The 19495-nt window shown below is 37.8% G+C and overlaps 1 protein-coding gene across 1 annotated transcript in view; it reads left to right on the top strand.

The window, feature by feature from the left end:
* LOC144978768 (uncharacterized) overlaps positions 1-19216 on the top strand; it is a 132427-nt gene extending 113211 nt beyond the window's left edge. The window contains exons 2-3 of the mRNA XM_078925241.1: positions 5706-7678; positions 18070-19216. Of these exons, the coding sequence (XP_078781367.1) occupies positions 7597-7678; positions 18070-19172 (1185 nt within the window). The 5' untranslated portion in view covers positions 5706-7596 and the 3' untranslated portion in view covers positions 19173-19216. The remainder of the gene's footprint in view (positions 1-5705; positions 7679-18069) is intronic.
* The last annotated feature ends 279 nt before the right edge of the window (positions 19217-19495 follow it).

Genomic DNA, 19495 nt, shown 5'->3' with positions numbered 1-19495 from the left:
TATATATGAGTAAAATTCATCTCACATTTTGTCTAATACAGCCGTTTCGACACTCGATGCTCCTCTTCAGTTGGTTGATCTTCTTTGATGGAGAGAGTCGATCCGTGGTGATGGTGTTCATTTAGAGTGTTGTGTGGTGCGTAAAGGTGCGTAAATGCGCACTGATGCGTGTTTGGGTCAGTACGTTAAAAAAAAAAAAAAATACAAGTGGCTGGGGGGGGGGGAGGTGAGAGAGGGAGGAGTTCGCTGTTACACTGGGCGGGGTAGTTCAGCTGGGGAGAGGGGGAGAAAGAGGGGGGGGGGGGGGGGGGGGGAAGTAACGGGAGGGAGTGGGATATTAGGTTGGAAATAATTTGAGGAAAGGAGTAAATTTGGGAAGGGGTGGGGGTGGGGGGTGGGGAGGGAGAGAACTGGGATGTTTATGTGTGCGTGTGTGTGTGGGAAGGGGGGGGGGGGGGGGGCTAGGGGGGGGGGGGGAAGGGAACTATTTTGTGCTATCAATTTTAATTTATTTGAGTGTCTGCCCATTGTCATGAGTTCGGATCTTCTGTTTAGGATGTTGTGATTATGACTGTGTAAAAGCATTTCCAGTTATGCGGTAGCGTGGCTCAGCTATACGGATTTCGATTTTCCGCTGCTCTGTGTGGCCTTGAGCAAGTCACCTCGCCCTAGCTCAATTTGCGGCACTTCATTGCGGCTGACACCTGGATTATTCCAAATTTCCCTTGGAATAGACCCTAGAGACAAAGATCACCTATAGGATGAATACAGGGATTTTTTAACTTTATTTATCCTTTCAGTGAGGCCCAGATTGCACTTTCTTATTCCACATCGATAGGGACTACTTTTTTTTGGACAATCTCCCATGTTAATGTTGACGTTTTGTTTTGCTTGTATGGATTTGGTCCCAGAAGTGCATTGAGTATTTTGTACTCTTGACCCTATTTTCGTTATTCAAGATCGTTTTATGAGTGTTATATCTGGTTTTGAATGGACGTTCTGTGCTGTCATTGTATTGTGCTGTAGTGTTGTTGGTGGTTATGTTAGCTTTAGAGATGATGGCCTTTAGTAAACAGTTTCCTTGTTGTTTGTTTTTTTTCTGCAGTCGAAATAGGTTTCAACAGTCGTGACGTCACATCCTTTGTAATGAAGCATAGTAACTGATTCTAAACTATCGGAACAATGGCGGCCGCCTTTATCTCCACCACCGCCCTTATGAATTACTTCTATGACAAGCATAAAAGTGTATCAAGAGAAGAAACACAATATAAATCTGATCATGATTTGACTTTTATACATTCTGATTACAAGACATATGAAAACGTTCTAGGCATGCCAGCATGAAGAATAAAAAGTTCCGATTTTCTTTGTTTAGAACCAAGCTGCTGGTTCCTGGGATGACGTGACATCAGACTATTAAATTAAAATTGGTTGATGTGCTTTTATCATAGCAGGCTCAAATCAAGAAAAAGCTTCCTCACAGTAGAGAGCCTTCACCCAGACCACTCAGCATTCTTCGGCCTGGACAAATGGGCAGAATGGGACAAGACAGCAAACGATGCCCTCCAGCCCCCAACAGAAAAGCTCCCAGCAGGCACAGACCTCAAGAGAAAAGAATGGGTGGCGTTGAACAGAGCTAGAGCAAAGGTGGGAAACACCGCCACCAACCTCTTTAAATGGAAAATCTCACCGGGCACTGAATGCCCATGCGGTCACCCCAGACAGACCATGGACCACATCCTGTCCGAATGCTCGCTGGGACCTCACTGCACCAATGCTGACCTGAGGGAATGCAACCAGACTGCCCGGGACTGGCTGACTCACTGGCGCGACAAGATATGATGATGATCATGGGAGTTACTTAGAATGTGCTTGTTGTTGTTCGTGATGATTTGAGTCATGTTATAATATAGTCAGCTGTAGCTTATTTGTGACCCTTCGCCTTAAAACGGTATTAAGTCGCGATGGTTAAGATGTTGAAAATTGAATTTATAGCCAGAAATATCAGACTTGTGTTGAGTTTGTATGTTTGATTGAGGGGAATGGATACCATATTTGAGGGTGCTAATGCCAACAATTTATATTTTTGACCAGTTTAACATTTAACTCGGCGTTTAAGCAAGTGGTTCGTTTTGAGACGATGGGTCACATTTTTACATTGTCCCTGTTTATTATTTTATGGAGCATCTTGGTTCGAATTCCAAAGTATATGAGTATTTTTTGTCAAATTAATGTTATGAAAACAACCCTTTGACTCACCATCTAATAGATAGTATGCTCTTGGATAAGAAACTCATAACATTACCATCTGGAAGTATAACGGACCAACACGCAAAACTATGTGTAACTTTAACGTTTAAAGTTTAGATAATACAGTTAAATGAGAATTACTCATAAACGCGGATGGCAAAAACACAATAACAAAGACCCCAGTGACGCCAACTTCGATCTATCTATATGAACAGCTATTTGTTTATTATATTTATTATATATTTTATTGAGCAAATGGAAACTTCACAAGGATTTGAAAGCATTTCAAAGGTTAGCGTAACATAACATAGAATTGCGTGACATGACATGGCTGAAGGCTGAAATTGGCTTTGAATCCTTTAAATGCCTTTGTAATACACAATACAATGTGATTTATGAAAAAAAGATTTATGGTTATATGGAAATCTTAGATAACACAACTCTTGATCAAACTCATATCTATCTATCTATCTATCTATCTATCTATCTATCTATCTATCTATCTATCTATCTATCTATCTATCTATCTATCTATCTATCTATCTACCCATCTATCTAATCTATCTCATCTACTATCTATCTATCTATCTATCTATCTATCTATCTATCTATCTATCTATCTATCTATCTATCTATCTATCTATCTTTATCTATCTATCTATCTATCTATCTATCTATTCTATCTATCTATCTATCTATCTATCTATCTATCTATCTATCTATCTATCAATCTATCTATACTATCTATCTACCATCTATTATCTATATATCTACCATCTATCTAACATCTATCTATCTTTCTATCTATCTATCTATCTATCTATCTATCTATCTACCTATCTATCTATTATCTATCTATCTATACTATCTATCTATATATATATATATATATATATATATATATATATATATATATATATCTTTCTCTCTATGTCTTTATCTCTGCCCACGTGTTTGTGCACTAATGTGAAAGTGTGTGCGGTTTTTCGCCTCTCTCTCTCTCTCTCTCTCTCTCTCTCTCTCTCTCTCTCTCTCTCTCTATTCGTCTATTTCTATCTCTATCTATCTATCTATCTATCTATCTATATATCTATCTATCTATCTATCTATCTATATATATATATCTGTTTATCCATCCATCTACATCTCTCTCTCTCTCTCTCTCTCTCTCTCTCTCTCTGCGCGTCTCTCTCTCTCTGTGTGTGTGTGTGTGTGTGTGTGTGTGAGTGAGAGAGAGAGAGAGAGAGAGAGAGAGAGAGAGAGAGAGAGAGAGAGAGAGTGCGTGCATGCGTATGTGTGTGTGATAGATAGTGTGTTTATGTGTAGGAGGGCGCATAGTATTAATTATTTTTTCCATTCCCATCCCCATTTTAAAAGAAGGATATCCCGTACTTAAGGGTATTGCCTTATAGTGTCAAAAACAGAGTTCCCTCCGTAAAGCCCTCATTGTGGTTATAAAAACCAGGGCTTTAGTTCATCCTCCCTAGTGCTATTCAAAGCTCACATTCACAAAATCTCGGTGACAATGTATTTTTAACAATTTAACTGCCTAATCCTGGAAAGACACGTATTAAAAAAAAAAAATAGGCCAGACTACTCGTCCTTCAATTGTTGATCGATTTAAATGACCTTTATCTCGGCAAAAAAACTATCAAACCTGGGACTTTAAAGAAGACTTTAAGGAAGTCTCAGGTTTAAGAGGTTTTTGACAAGATGAGGGTCATTTAAATCGATTTATATTTGAAGGACGAGTTCTCTAGCCATTTTTAAAATCCGTCTTTTTCCAGAATACGACACGGCAGTTTACATAATGTGGAATAGCATGAATATGTAACATAACGCCTCAAAACGGTCTTATGTTGGGTGATTAAAAAATCCCATAGCATTTATATAGCGCAATATCCACTAAATGTACTCAAAGCGCTATACAAGGGGTCCCTGACCAAGCAATAGCAACGCTTAACATGTAGAACGAGACGTGATGCTTATTAGGCGATATTGCAATTTTTGCAGACAGAAACAACGCTGTTAACGGCCAGGTACTCATTTCACGGTGAGAGAATGTGAGTAAACAGACTTTTCCAAGGACTCAACTACGCGCCGAGCGAGGATCGAACCCAGGACATTCTGATCCAAAAACAAATGTTATACCCCTAGACCACAAAGCTGCTGTGTTAAGAATTACATTTATTGTTTAAAAATTAAAATGACTAAAATTAGGAAACTAAATGGATGCTACAATTTATTAATGAAAATAGATAATGTGGACGTTTCGGGTTTCCCCTTTTATCAGCAAAACACGATGGAGGTTTTTGTTGATGCGAGGGAAACCCAAAACGACCACATTAATTATTATCGATTATCAAATTGAAGCTTCTACTCAATTTATTATTGTTATCTATTTCTCCGAGCTTCAGGCAGCAACATTTTCATTGCCTAGTTTTAAAGATATAGATAGAATGCGCTTGGCCAAGGAGTTCACAACATTGCCATCCGGAAGTATAACGGACCAACACACAAACTCTGTGTAACCATGAACTTTTATAGTCTGGTTAATACAATTTAGTGAGAACAACTCACAAACGCGGATGGCAAAAACAAAAACAAAGGCCTGAGTGACGTCATCTGCATACTATCTATAGCATGGATTTAGTTTGTATTTTTTATCGAGGTTAATGGATGTAGTTTGTTTTTGAAGATGACGTCACTCAGGTCTTTGTCATTGGTTTTTTTTCCATCCGCGTTTATGAGTAATGCTCACTGAACTGTATTAACCTGACTATATTAACCTAACGTTCATGGATACACACAGTTTTGTGTGTTGGTTCGATATACTTCCGGATGGCAATGTTGTGAGCTTCTTAGCCAAGCGCATACTATGTATAGTGACAAAAACTAAAATCTAAAATTTCTGGGCCATCGAAACATTAAAACCATTCTGGCATTTGGTTCGCCTTGACATCATACCGTTTTGAGATGATAGGTTGCCTATTTTGTCAACATTACATTGGAAGTTCTCTGTTATGCAGTGTCATTGTCCTGGTGTTCTCTTATGCAACGCAAGCACATACTCTTTAAGGGGCAGCGTGGCTCAGTGGTGCGGTTTTTGCTTCGTACCCGAAAGGTACCGAGTTCGAATACCCGCCGCTGCACTGTGTGGCCTTGAGCAAATCAGTCAGCTCGCCCTAGCTAAATTTGAGTCGCTGCACTGTGGCTGGCGCCTGGGTTATTCCAGTCTTCCATTGGAATAATTCTCTCTCTCTCTCTCTCTCTCTCTCTCTCTCTCTCTCTCTCTCTCTCTCTCTCTCTCCTTCTCTGAGTGTATATAGGTGTGTATTTATTCAATCTCTGTCTCTTGCTAGTGAATAAAAATAATTTGAATATTTTCACTCATTACTTGATAAAACTAGCTTTATATTTTCTCTCTCTCTATCTCTTTATTTTTATCTTTACAGATACCCAACCCAACCCATCTTCCTAGTCTTCAAAATACCCTCTCAAACCAAAGACCTCATGGAGCGTGAACAATAACAGGATATCCTCTAACGTGTGGAATCAATAGAAAAAAAAATAGAATAATTATATAGAAACACAAAGTCTGGTTGTCCCTAAACACGAACTCTCAATGAAATACGTTTAGATATATTGAATTTGGACTTGTGAAGGAATCTATTGGAACTAAAAGGATACTGGATATTACCATTCAAATCCGGATAACTAATTGTGTATGATATTCTGTAATAATAGCAGGAATTTTATTTGTTTTTCTTCTGGATAAGGAGATAGTTGACTCATCAAACGATTTGACATTTTCATTCCTGTATCACCCTTATCGATAATAACACGTTAGAACTGAGAATATTGTGAATTTTTCAGTTATTTCTCGTACACGAATTAAAAGTTAAAATACTTACTATCATAAAAGAATAAAGTGCTGACATTTTCAAGGAAGTTCCTGTTTTAATCTCAACTGAGGACCGACATTTTCTTAAACAAATCTCTATATCTGAAATACCAGGGAAGGTTAAAGTTGTATATTTTAATATCGATTTATACAATGTCCATATCTACATTCAGTTAAAAAATGAAATATTTTCCCCCCCAAAACAGGATTATCTGTCGTGTTGTGATATTGTTATAAAAGTACACGTAGTGTTGTAGCTTGACAAGTACAGATAAGCACAAGAAGTCAGGAAAGCTAACAGTTATAACAAAAGTACAAAACCTTAATCAATCAATACGACAGACGATATATCTTTACTCGCAGGTGTAATTCGATATCTCCCACAGGATTCAATTTGAAAAACCGGAATTCGGAGCGAGGACAAGAAGATCAGTTGGAATATTCAAAAAGAGATTAAAAATTTTATCTTCAAAAGTCAGACGGTTGTGTGTGTATTTTTCTCCAATGATTCACAAGATTTAAATGGACCGGGAAACTAAAAATACGTAAATAAAACGACAGTTGGCAGCACTTTTATACAAAACTGGATCATATGTTTGTTGCCTATTGTTCAGAGGAAGATAACTGTTTTAGAAAATAATATTCTACATAGATTTCAAGCATTTATTACTCAAACTACAACTGTTTTCAAAAACCAACAGAGTACAATTCATTAAATAAGATAGATCAGATTTTTTTGTATCTTTCTTTGACTGTATTTATTTAAAATAAAACAAAATTCATATCAAAAGATTGCATGAATATTTTGAAGATGTATGATATAGACATTTAATGGATACTACAAAATCTGAATATAAAACCTCTCTATACCGAGATACGTGAAATAGTTTATAAAATCTGAATTAATTATCAGTGAAAGATATCTTTTGTAAAACTAAACTCTATTAATATTCTATCGGATTTAGAATAAGCATCTACAAAACAAGTAACCAGTCAACAGATAGAGCAAGGCATCTACAAAGCAAGTGTCCAAACCACGTTTAGAATAAAGCATATTTAAAGAAAGTGACCAAATCACAGTTAGAACAAGTCATCAATAAAGAACGTAACCAATCCACGGTTAGAGCAAGTCATCTATAAAAACGAGACAAATCCACGGTTAGAACGTAACATCTATAAAGTACGTAACCAAACCACGGTTAGAACAAGGAAGCTACCAAAGGACGTAACCAATCCACGGTTAGAACAAGGAATCTAACAAAGGACGTAACCAATCCACGGTTAGAACAAAACATCATTAAAAACGGGATCAATTCAAGAACAAGGCATCTACAAAGCTTGTAACCAATCCACGGTTAGAAAAGTGAATCTACATAGGACGTAACCAATTGACGGCTAGACCAAAACATCTTCAAAGAACCAACGAGTGAATTACAATCAGCATGGATATGTGTGTTCCCATAGAGATTCTGCTATTCCTACTTTCCCTGACTTTCCGGATCATCGATGGATTCTCAATACGAGGTTAGATCTTATCTTACTTTTCATCAATTCATCATTTTTTTTATCAACCCATCGTATCAAACCTGTATTGAGTATGCCCAATGTGCACACAGTGTATAGGTCTGATTACCGGAGGGAATTAATTGAAGGCTGGTTTTCCAAAACTCGTTTAGTTGATTTTTCTACTTTTTGAGGTTTTCCATCCTTGAGAAAAATTGAAATATAAACTTTATTTTAAGCATCAAATGGCACAAGAATTTTCCTAGATTTGTATGAATTTGAAGTTTAATTATGATAAAATAACAGACCGAATGAGAAATTTTAGGGGAAATAATCCTCAATATCACAAAATGGAAAAATTTCAATTATAGACGGTGTGTTATAAATATTTAAAAAAGTAAACTAAAGCTTTAACCTGACCTAACTGCCGTACTACTGAGGAAAAACATATATCTGAAAACTTGGCCAGAAAACTGGTCCTTCAAATATCGATCGATTTAAATGACCCTCATCTTGACAAAAACTCTCAAACCTGGGACCCCGCGAAGTCTTCATTAAAGTCCCAAGTTTGAGAGTTTTTGTTAAGGTCAGGGTCATTTAAATCGATATCGACAGAATTTGAAGGACGAGTTTTCTGGACAATTAAAAAAAATAATTGTTCGACATATAACTGGTTAATTAAATTCACAAAGGTTTTATAACGTTTCAGATGCCCCTTTTGTGAACATAATAGACGATGAATATATGGCTAAAGATGAATGTCAGATGAAAGGATGGGGTTGTGAACTCTCTCCTTACAAACGATTTTAAAGATTTTCTACTGAAATGTCACATCGACCCTACGCACAAATTGAATTTTTAAACTCATATTTAAAACCATTGAGTATATGATATTTTTTTCTTTTATATTGAACTTTTATTAAGCGCAATATCCACAAAACGTGCTCAAAGGGAGTTACAAGGGATCCCTGGTCAACAGCAATACTTAAAATGTAAGACGGGACATGACGCTTGTAAGGCGATATTACCGGGGTTTTCTCCGTCAGAGACAACGCTGTTAACGACCATGTACTCATTTTTACACCTGAGTACGGTGAGAGAATGTGAGTAAAATCCTTTTCCAATGACTCAACTATACGCCGAGCGAGACTAGAACCCTAGGACCTTCTGACGTGAAAGCGAGTGTCATAACCACGAAACCACATAGCTGCTTATTGCTGTTTTATAAGGCTAGTTTTACTGAACAGAATTGTGTACAGTATATCCTTATTGCCTCTAGTAGTAGTAGCAGTAATAGTCCTTCAGAGCCACGAGACCTGTGGAGCCCGGTTTATATAGCGTGAAACGGACGATAGCAATTTCTTGCTATCCTTTGGACATGGCACTAGTCTATCGCAAAGTACTTTATACCAGATCTAAAAGACCCAGCTACCCAATCGTTGCTGGGTGGACAAGGGGGTCGGAAAAAATATCGACTGCATCCGGAATCGATCGATCTCAGTCCCTTTCCGTGTGAAGCGAGTGTTCTACCAACTGAACTGTCGCCACCCCCTATTTATGCCTCTGAGTTTGAATTTAAAAATAAATCTTTTGTAATCGGGCTGGCTTGACATTTCGGTAATCATCTTAAAATTGGTTCGTGAAGAGCAGTCCTGCCCACTATCACAAAAACTCCGTCGAATTACGAATTTTTTACTCCGATTTCACTTGGACAACATGGGTGATTCCTGTTGACATCAGACATCCTGTTTGATGGATTAGCTATGTTCCTTCGTGGAATGCTTAAGCGACTGGATCTATTGCTGTTGCAAAAGGGAGTTATTGGTTTTAAAAGGATTATTATCCACTAAACGTTCTTAAAGCGCTTTACAAGGGGTCCCCAACCAACAGCAATCCGTATCATATCATATATCATAACAAGTAGGACGAGACATGACGACTGTCTGTTGGGCGATACTACATTTTCTTTCGGACACAGACACTACTGGTAACGGTCAGGTACTCATTTTACACCTGAGTACGGTGAGAAAATGTGAGTAAAGACCATTTTCCAAGGACTCAATCACGCGCCGCTCAAAACGGTACGCACGGGATTCAAACCATGGACCTATCTTCCGGTCCGAAGGCCAGAGCCATACCAGAAGACCAACATTGTCGAACATTTTGACATAACAATCATGACCTGAAAATAGATCTTGCCCAATCTTCAGCCGGTCACGGCTATGGCAAATAGACACTCTCATTTTTACACTTTCCACACAATGACAAAATTATCCTGTTGTACTCTCGAAAAACACATATTTAAAAATTTAGCCAGAAAACTCGTTCTTTAAATATCGATAGCGATCGATTTAAATGATTCTTATCTTGGCAAAAACTCTCAAACCTGGGACTTCGAGAAGTCTTCATTAATGTCCCAGGTTTGAGAGTTTTTGCCAAGATGACAGTTAAATCGATTGATATTGAAAGGACGAGTTTTCTGGCCAAATTTTCAAATATATGTTTTTCCATAGTAAGGAACATAATTTCCATTCCTTCTTCTTGACTCCAATTATTTTTCCTTGGACAAGGAACTGAATGAATGTTGACTAAACACAACCATTGTGTCGGCATTCGGAACGAACGGCGTGTAAATCACACCCTGCTTTCCCATACAAAACATCACGCCTGTTAAACAAAGACACGGATTTTTACAGCTACAGAAACGAAAAATAAATGTGCAAATTTCACGTTTACTCAGACTGAGACTGAAAATAATCTTCAAGTGTTGCTTTGGTGGTCATGCGCTTTTACTAGAGATTTTATATAGCGCAATATCCACAAATATGCCCAAAACACCCTAACTCCGTTTTCCCCATTTTGAGATATTGAGGATTATTTCCCCTACAATTTCTCATTCGGCGTATTATTTTGTCATATTATTTAAACTTCAAATTCACACAAATCTAGGGGAAATTCGTGTGCCAAATGATATAAAATCAAGTGTAAAATAAAGTTTACGTTTCAATTTTTCTCATTGAAGAAAATTCTCAAAAGAGTAGAAAAATCGACTTAACGAGTTTTGGAAAACCAGCCTTCAATAGGATTCAATAGTCGTAACGTCACTTCCTTCCTAATGACGCATGGTAACTTAGTAACACTGGCTCTAAACTATCGGAACAATGGCGGACGCCCGTATGAAATATTTCTCCGGCGAGCATAAAAACGTTTCCAGAGGAAAAAAAAAACACATAAATTTGATCATGTTTTGACTTTTACACATTCTGATCAAAAGGCATATGAAAAGGGAATGAAAAGTTCTAGCCAGCATGAAGAATAAAAAGTAATGATTTTCTTTGTTTAGAACCAAGATGGCCGCCGTTGCCGGGCTGCGTGACATCAGACTACTGAAACCAATTGGTTTCAGACCACCAGCAACACCACACTCAGATGTAAACTAAAAATAAAACTCGCATCACAACAGTTCTTTTGTTTCGTCCTACATGTTAAGTACTGCCATCGGCTTCTGACTCCCTTTAAAGCGCGTTGAGCACATTCAACGGATATTGCACTACGAAATAGCTCAAGTTTATTTTACAGTAATATTTAAAATAAATAAAATAAACCGTACATTTTCCCATATTTATTTAGTGTGTTGTCTTAAAATTTAATCCTTGCTTAGTTATAATTGTTTTAAGGTGTTATACGGCGCTTGAGATACTTGAAGGTCATTCTAGTGCATAATTTGAAAGAAAACAAACCCATTAGAATAGTGAAAAGAATTACATAAAACATCATCTAGTGATATGACTCTCGGCTTCGGACCGGGCGATCCAGGGTTGAGCGACGCATAGTTGAGTCCTTGGAAAAGGCTCTTTCCTTTGCGGCTATGTGGTCTAGTGGTATGACACTCACTTTCGGATCGGAATGTCCTGGGTTCGAGCCTCTCTCGGCGTATAGAGACCCTGGAAAAAGGCTCTTTAATCACATTCTCTCACCGTTCTCAGGTGTAAAATAAATACGTCGCAATTTACAGCGGTGTCTGTCGGAAAAACTATTGCAATATCGCCTAACAGGCGTCATGTCTAGTCCTACACACGTTAAGTATTGCTGTTTGCCAGGAATCCCTTGTAAAGCGCTTTGAGCACGTTTAATGGATATTGCACTATTTAAATGCTCTTTTAAAACAAAAATAATAATAAATACTATTTTTTGCATTGCAAAGCAGTGTAAGTTTGTTTTTTTCTTTCATAACATGTTTCATGTCTCAATTCACTTTTCGAGACACCCCTATTATTACTTGAGCTTTTTTTATATAGCGCAATATCCACTAAACGTGCTCAAAGCGCTTTACAAGGGGTCTCTGACCAACAGCAACACATAACATGTAGAACGAGACATGACGCCTGTTAGGCGATATTACAAATTTTTGGGACAGAGACAACACTGTTAACGGCCAGGTACTCATTTTACACCTGAGTCCGGTGAGAGAATGTGAGTAAAGAGCCTTCTCCAAGGACTCAACTATGCGCTGAGCGAGGCTCTAACCCATGACCTTCCGATCAGAAAGCGAGTTTCATACCACAAGACCGCATAGCCGTATTCATCCCAACATATTATAATACCACTTTGATACGGCTTGCCACATTAGATTGACAATCTCTCCCCCCCCCCCCCCCCCCCCCCCGCTCCCCTTCTACGGGTCATGTAACTAGGTGCATTTTATTGCAGGTTCTTGTGTTATTTGACATGAATAATTTGTTGATTGATTTTGAAAATGTGATGTGTCACATTTCCTTTCCACGCCTCGGGCTTATCTATCTATTTAATACAATTTTCTCCCGTGACGAATATTGGGACAATTACAGTATGAAAATGTAAAGTTTGAGAAATGTATTTTAAGGTCATGCTGCAGTGGAGATTAACCACTCAACAGCTGGATTAGTTCAAATCATATTTGTGTACTATCTTCTCAAAAAGGGTAGATATCATTATATAGATAGTTCGAAGTTGACGTCAATCAGGTCTTTGTTATTGTTTTTTGCCATACGCGTTTATGAGTAATGCTCACTGAACTGTATTAACCCGAATATAAACGTTCATGGATACACGCAGTTTTGTTTGTTGGTCCGTTATACTTCCGGATGGCAATGTTATGAGCTTCTTAGCCAAGCGCATACTATCTATAAACATTTAAAGTTACTAACTTTAAATACTCTAGTGCGTTCTATAGATAGTGTGCGCTAGGCTAAGAAAATGACAACATCGCCATCCAGAAGTGTAACCTGAACCGTTTATAGTCTGGTTAATACAGTTTTGTGAGAATTACTCATAAAGATGGATGGCAAAAAAACAAAAACAGAAACAAAACAATAACAAAGGCCTGAATGACGTCAACCTCGTTCTATTTATAGAGTCAGCTGTTTCAGCATCCAAACGATCCTGAAATAACATGGATTTTGGGAGGGAAGGTCCGATTATTGTCCGCTCTGACGGAGATGAGTGCCCTTCTGACTGCCTTATTCATATAAGGAGTTGGGGGGGGGGGGGGGGGGCGAATTGGCCGAGTGGTTAAGGCATCGCATTGTTCGAGCCCCGCTTCATGCGATTCGTATTTTTTTTCTCCTTGGGCAATCTAATTAACCTAAAATTTTCTCATTTGGAAAACATGGGTGATTCCTGTTGACACCAGACATCTTGTTTGATTGATTATCTATATTCTGTCGTGGTATACCTAAGCGACGGGAACTTATGGTGCGAAAGGGCTTAATTTTTTGAAATAATCAAGTTACCCCAGGATTGACGAAGCCACAGACAACATTCCCATCAAATCAATAATAAAGCAGGCACCTTCAACAACAAGACTCAAATCGAGAAGACCTTTCCACCTAACAAAAATGGCAGACTTCAGTGTGGAGAAAAACTGGAGAGAAATGTGGAACAGGGAAACACCAAGAGGAGGAAACATCATTAAAGATCCAACCAAAAGAGTGCCCGCATCCAAAAACGCCAGGAAATACTGGACTTCCTCAAATCGTCTCTTAACTGGACATGGCAGAACTGCATCAAATATGTGCAGATGGAAACTTCCAAACAGTGATTCCTGCCAGAAATGTCAGGCAGCCCCAGAGAATAGCGATCACATCGTCCTCCACTGCCCAGTCACTAAACTTGAAGGTGGCTCAGAAACCATCCTTAGGGCGGAGGAAGACAAAAATTCACACACAAACACACACCAGCCATACACACATACAATACACACATACACAGACAAGTACAACAACATGCGCTTACACACCTACTCAGTGACGTCGACTTCATTCTATCTATAGATAGTATGCGCTTGGCTAAGAAGCTCATAACATTGCCATCCGGAAGTAGAACGGACCAACACACAAAACTATGTGTATCCACGAACGTTTATAGTCAGGTTAATACAGTTCAGTGAGCATTACTCATAAACGCGGATGGCAAAAAACAATAACAAAGACCTGAGTGACGTCATCTTCGAACTATCTATAGATAGTATGCGTTTGGCTAAGAAGATTATAGTCTGGATAATACCGTTTAGTGAGTATTACTCATAAACGCGGATGGCAAAAAAAAACAATAACAAAGGCCAGACTGATGTCAATTTCATGCTATCTATAGATAGTTCGAAGATGACGTCACTCAGGCCTTTGTTATTGTTTTTGCCATCCGCGTTTGTGAGTTGTTCTCACTAAACTGTATTAACCAGACTATAAAAGTTCATGGTTACACAGAGTTTGTGTGTTGGTCCGTTATACTTCCGGATGGCAATGTTGTGAACTCCTTGGCCAAGCGCATTCTGTCTATAGATAGTATGCAGATGACGTCACTCAGGCCTTTGTTATTGTTTTTGCCATCCGCGTTTGTGAGTTGTTCTCACTAAACTGTATTAACCAGTCTATAAAAGTTCATGGTTACACAGAGTTTGTGTGTTGGTCCGTTATACTTCCGGATGGCAATGTTGTGAACTCCTTGGCCAAGCGCATTCTATCTATAGGAATTTAAATTGTCACATCGGGAACCTCTGTGGTGTGATGGTAATACGTCTAACCGGTAATCAGAAGGTCTGAGGTTCGATCCCGCCCAAGTCGAGGTAGACTGATTTTTTTGAGGGGATGTTTTTTATATTCTTGTATTTTTCTTTCTTGCTCTGCCTGGCACCTTTCATACACACTTGTTCAGATTATAGATAGAATGCGCTTGGCCAAGGAGTTCACAACATTGCCATCCGGAAGTATAACGGACCAACACACAAACTCTGTGTAACCATGAACTTTTATAGTCTGGTTAATACAGCTTAGTGAGAACAACTGACAAACGCGGATGGCAAAAACAATAATAAAGGCCTGAGTGACGTCATCTTCGAACTATCTATAAAATCTCATGTTTTTAAAAGTATATCGAATATGCCTAGAACCAAACACTGCTGTTAAGTCGTTAACTCACTCAACCCTAACACCGACTATATCCGTAGTTAACTCACTCAACCCTAACACCGACTATATCCTTAGTTAACTCACTCAACCCTAACACCGACTATATCCGTAGTTTACCCGGGTTACTTTAACCCCATGCCTATTTATTACATTTTTTCTGAGACAAATAATTATCAAATCTAATGATTTTAGTTTTTACATGTTAATAATAGTTGAATAAAACTATCTATGTACATGCTCATTTTAATACATTTTTTCCAATTTTGAAAAGTAGCAACAATCTCTAGGATTGAATAAGTTGAGAGAAATGAAGATATTTTTACCCTGTCACCGTTGAGTACCGTCACAGTCGGAACAAGTACTTCGCATGGGTATTTTCGGTACATTTGCCTTGGGCCATATATCTAAAAAAATATCGGTATAATACAAAACATAACCCCGTGTTTCATACCGAAAAAAAACAACAACAAAACAACCCATCTTTATTGATGCAATATGTTTAGGTAAAATACTCACAGCATCCGCCAGCCGGATTTAACGTACCAACACACAATTGTGTGTAACCTTGCGCCAATAGATAGTTCGAAGATGACGTCACTTAGGTCTTTGTTATTGTTTTTTGCCATCCGCGTTTATGAGTAATTCTCACTAAATTGTATTAACCAGACTATAAGTGATCATGGTTACACACAGTTTTGTGTGTTGGCCAGTTATACTTCCGGATGGCAATGTTATGAACTTATTAGCCAAGTGCATACTATCTATAGAGAGTACGTGCTTGGCTAAGAAGCTCACAACATTACCACCCGGAAGTATAACGGACCAACACACACAACTATGTGTAACCTTGAACGTATAATATAGTCTGGTTAATACAGTTTAGTGAGAATTACTCATAAAATTGGATGGGAAAAAAACAAAACAAAAAACAACAACATCCAAAACAAAACCTCCGAAAAAAACAAAAAAAAACAACAACAAAAAAAAAAAACAATAACAAAGGCACGAGTGACGTCAACTTCGTTCTATATATCTATAGATAGAATGCGCTTGGCCAAGGAGTTCACAACATTGCCATCCGGAAGTATTACGGACCAACACACAAACTCTGTGTAACCATGAACTTTTATAGTCTGGTTAATACAGTTTAGTGAGAACAACTCACAAACACGGATGGCAAAAACAATAACAAAGGCCTGAGTGACGTCATCTGCATACTATCTATAGTCTAATTGATATAGATTGTATGCAGATGACGTCACTCAGGCCTTTGTTATTGTTTTTGCCATCCGCGTTAGTGAGTTGTTCTCACTAAACTGTATTAACCAGACTATCAAAGTTCATGGTTACACAGAGTTTGTGTGTTGGTCCGTTATACTTCCGGATGGCAATGTTGTGAACTCCTTGGCCAAGCGCATTCTATATATAATTTAAACGTGGCTTTCAAACTTAGTACCCATCGTGCCGTGCTCTCTTCTCTCAACTGTCATGGGATCAAATCGAGGCGAACGCACTAACCCCGCGAACTTTCAACAGCAAGCAAATGAATGCCATGCGCTCTTTCACTGAATGGAACAAGACACATGATATGTAAACAAATAGGACGCATGGAATAGATAGTATGCGCTTGGCTAAGAAGCTCATAACATTGCCAACCGGAAGTATAACGGACCAACACACAAAACTGTATGTATCCATGAACATTTATAGTCCGGTTAATACAGTTCAGTGAGCACTACTCACAAACGCGGATGGCAAAAAACAATAACAAAGACCTGAGTGACGTCATCTTCGAACTATCCATAGCTCCGATATTGGGTTGAATGGGAAAGCGTGGATCAGCGGTACAGAGTTCGATCACCCGTCTCTGTTCTGTGTGGCCTTGAGCAAGTCGCCTAGCCTAAGCTCTCTGTGCGGCGCTGCACTGCGGCTTATTCTAATCTTTCCTTGGAATAGATCCAAAAGAAATATTTCTCCTTAGGGTTGAATAAAGGGAATATATTATTATTATTATTATTATTATTATTATTATTATTATTATTATTATTTATTATTATTATTATTATTATTATTATTATTATTATTATTATTATTATTATTATTAATATTATTATTATTATTATTACTAATTATTATTATTATTATATTCATCATCCTCATCATCACCATCATCATCATCATCATCATCATCATCATCATCATCATCATCATCATCATCATATTATTATTATTATTATTATTATTATTATTATTATTATTATTATTATTATTATTATTATTATTATTATTATTATATTATTGTTATTATTATTATATTCATCATCCTCATCATCACCATCATCATCATCATCATCATCATCATCATCATCATCATCATCATCATTATTATTATTATTATTATTATTATTATTATTATTATTATTATTATTATCTATCTATTTTAATAAAATTCAGAAAAGGTGAGAATAAAGATGATAAACAGTTGAGAGACGAGAGTCCGTACGACAGCTACAATATTCACCACCCTCAAGAAATCGTTTAGACTCCACAGAAATAACCAAAGAATATCAAAATTTTTGAAATAGGTACTCAGGCTATGGTTCAACGGGAGTTTGAGAGTGTGTGAGAAATCCAGCTGATTGATTGGTCAATAATCTACTGGTTAATTGTTAGCTTGTAACCTATTGGATAAGATTTTTTTTTTTACAAGATCTCTAAAAGACCGACCCAGGTACCCAATCACTGTTCGCTGGTTGGAAAGGAGATCAGGAAAAAAAAACAAAAAACATCTCGACTAAACCCTGGATTAATTGTGACCTTTTTGTACTAGAGGAAACAAGGATCCCCTTTGTAATTATTAACAAGCTAAATAATGAGGACACGCAGGTTATACAAAAATTTTATTTCGCAGTAAATGGCTACATTCAATCATTGTAATTATCTTCTATTTTTTTCTTCTATTCTCAGGACACATCGGGACAAACCAGGGTCGTCAACGAGGAGAATGGAACGCAAACATCGACACAATAAGAGATATGGTCGACGAAATGAACAACGCGAATCTCCAGCCCCATCACAACCAACAACAAAGGCCAACCTCGTCTCGTCAACAACAACCCTCGTCACAATCTGCCTATGACACCCCCGAAGACTCATTTCTATACAACGCTTTCTCATCTCCAAACACTGGAGAGCTCCAAAACAAAAAGCTCTCCCTATCCTCATTTTCACCGGAAAAGGACGACGTTAAATATAATTACGGCTTATCTAATGATGAACACAATGATGATGATGTTGTTGTTGATGATAATGGTGGAATTGACGATAAAATTGATCTTTTTGCGTCCATCTCCTACCCCCAAAATGTTGCCCCACCAGTTATCGATAATTTGGCACTGTCCACAAAATTCGGACTACTTGCCTCCCCTGCCAAACGACAACAAGGATGGTATGTCCAATATGGAAAACGAGCATCGCCAACTGACATTGACAACAATGGTCTTTTTGACAATTCGCATTCAATAGATAAGGAATTGGGCTCTAAAACCGAAAAATTAAATCCAATATACTCTACAAATTTCGTCGAAGGGAGAACAGCTGGTGAAGAAGAAGAAGAAGATGAAGATGCAACAGCAGCAGGAGAAGCACAGAACTTGCAGACAGATCTCGAGTTGAAAAGACGCTTAGATCGGCTAGAACAAAGTTTCCAGTTTGGTAACATTGCATACGGAATTTTGAAGGAAATATTAAATGAGAAATCAAAAGATACATTACAACCTATTTCGTCTTCACCCGTGAAGAGGCAGCAAGGATGGTTTACGCAGTACGGGAAAAGAGGTAGTGATGAGGTTCCTAGTTCTTTTTCTTCTACTAAATTGAGGAGAAGCTTGGAACAATTAAGGCATGATATGAATGTAAGTGACATTTCATATGATATTTTGAAGAGCTTTGTGGATACGAGTTCGAAGGACTTATCGCAACCGTTTTCGCCGGAGAAGAGGCAGCAGGGATGGTTTACAGCGTATGGTAAAAGAAGTAATGAGGATGGATTTTCAGATTCGTTGTCTTAAGAGGAAATGGTTGCTAGAGTAAAATAAATTCCTTGAGTTTATCATAATTGAGTTGTAGTTTTTTTAAAGTATGAAAAACAGATGTTAGAGAAAGAGAGAGAAAAAAAATAGAGAGAGAGAGTGAGAGAGAGAGAGAGTGAATGAGAGAGAGAGTGAGAGAGAGAGAGGGAGATATAGATAGAGATAGATAAATATATAGAGATAGAGAGATAGATAGAGTGATTGATCGATAGAGAAAGAGAGATAGATAGACAGATAGATAGATAGAAATATAAATAGACAGATATATAGAGATAGATAGATAGACAGAGATAGAGATAGAT

The sequence above is a fragment of the Berghia stephanieae genome, chromosome 8, assembly GCF_034508935.2.
Source record: "Berghia stephanieae isolate SIO BIC M18660-M18661 chromosome 8, UCSD_Bste_1.3, whole genome shotgun sequence".
Taxonomy (NCBI): Eukaryota; Metazoa; Mollusca; class Gastropoda; order Nudibranchia; family Aeolidiidae; genus Berghia; species Berghia stephanieae.
The sequence above is the reverse complement of the archived record's forward strand: the minus strand, read 5'-3'. Positions and strand labels throughout refer to the sequence as shown.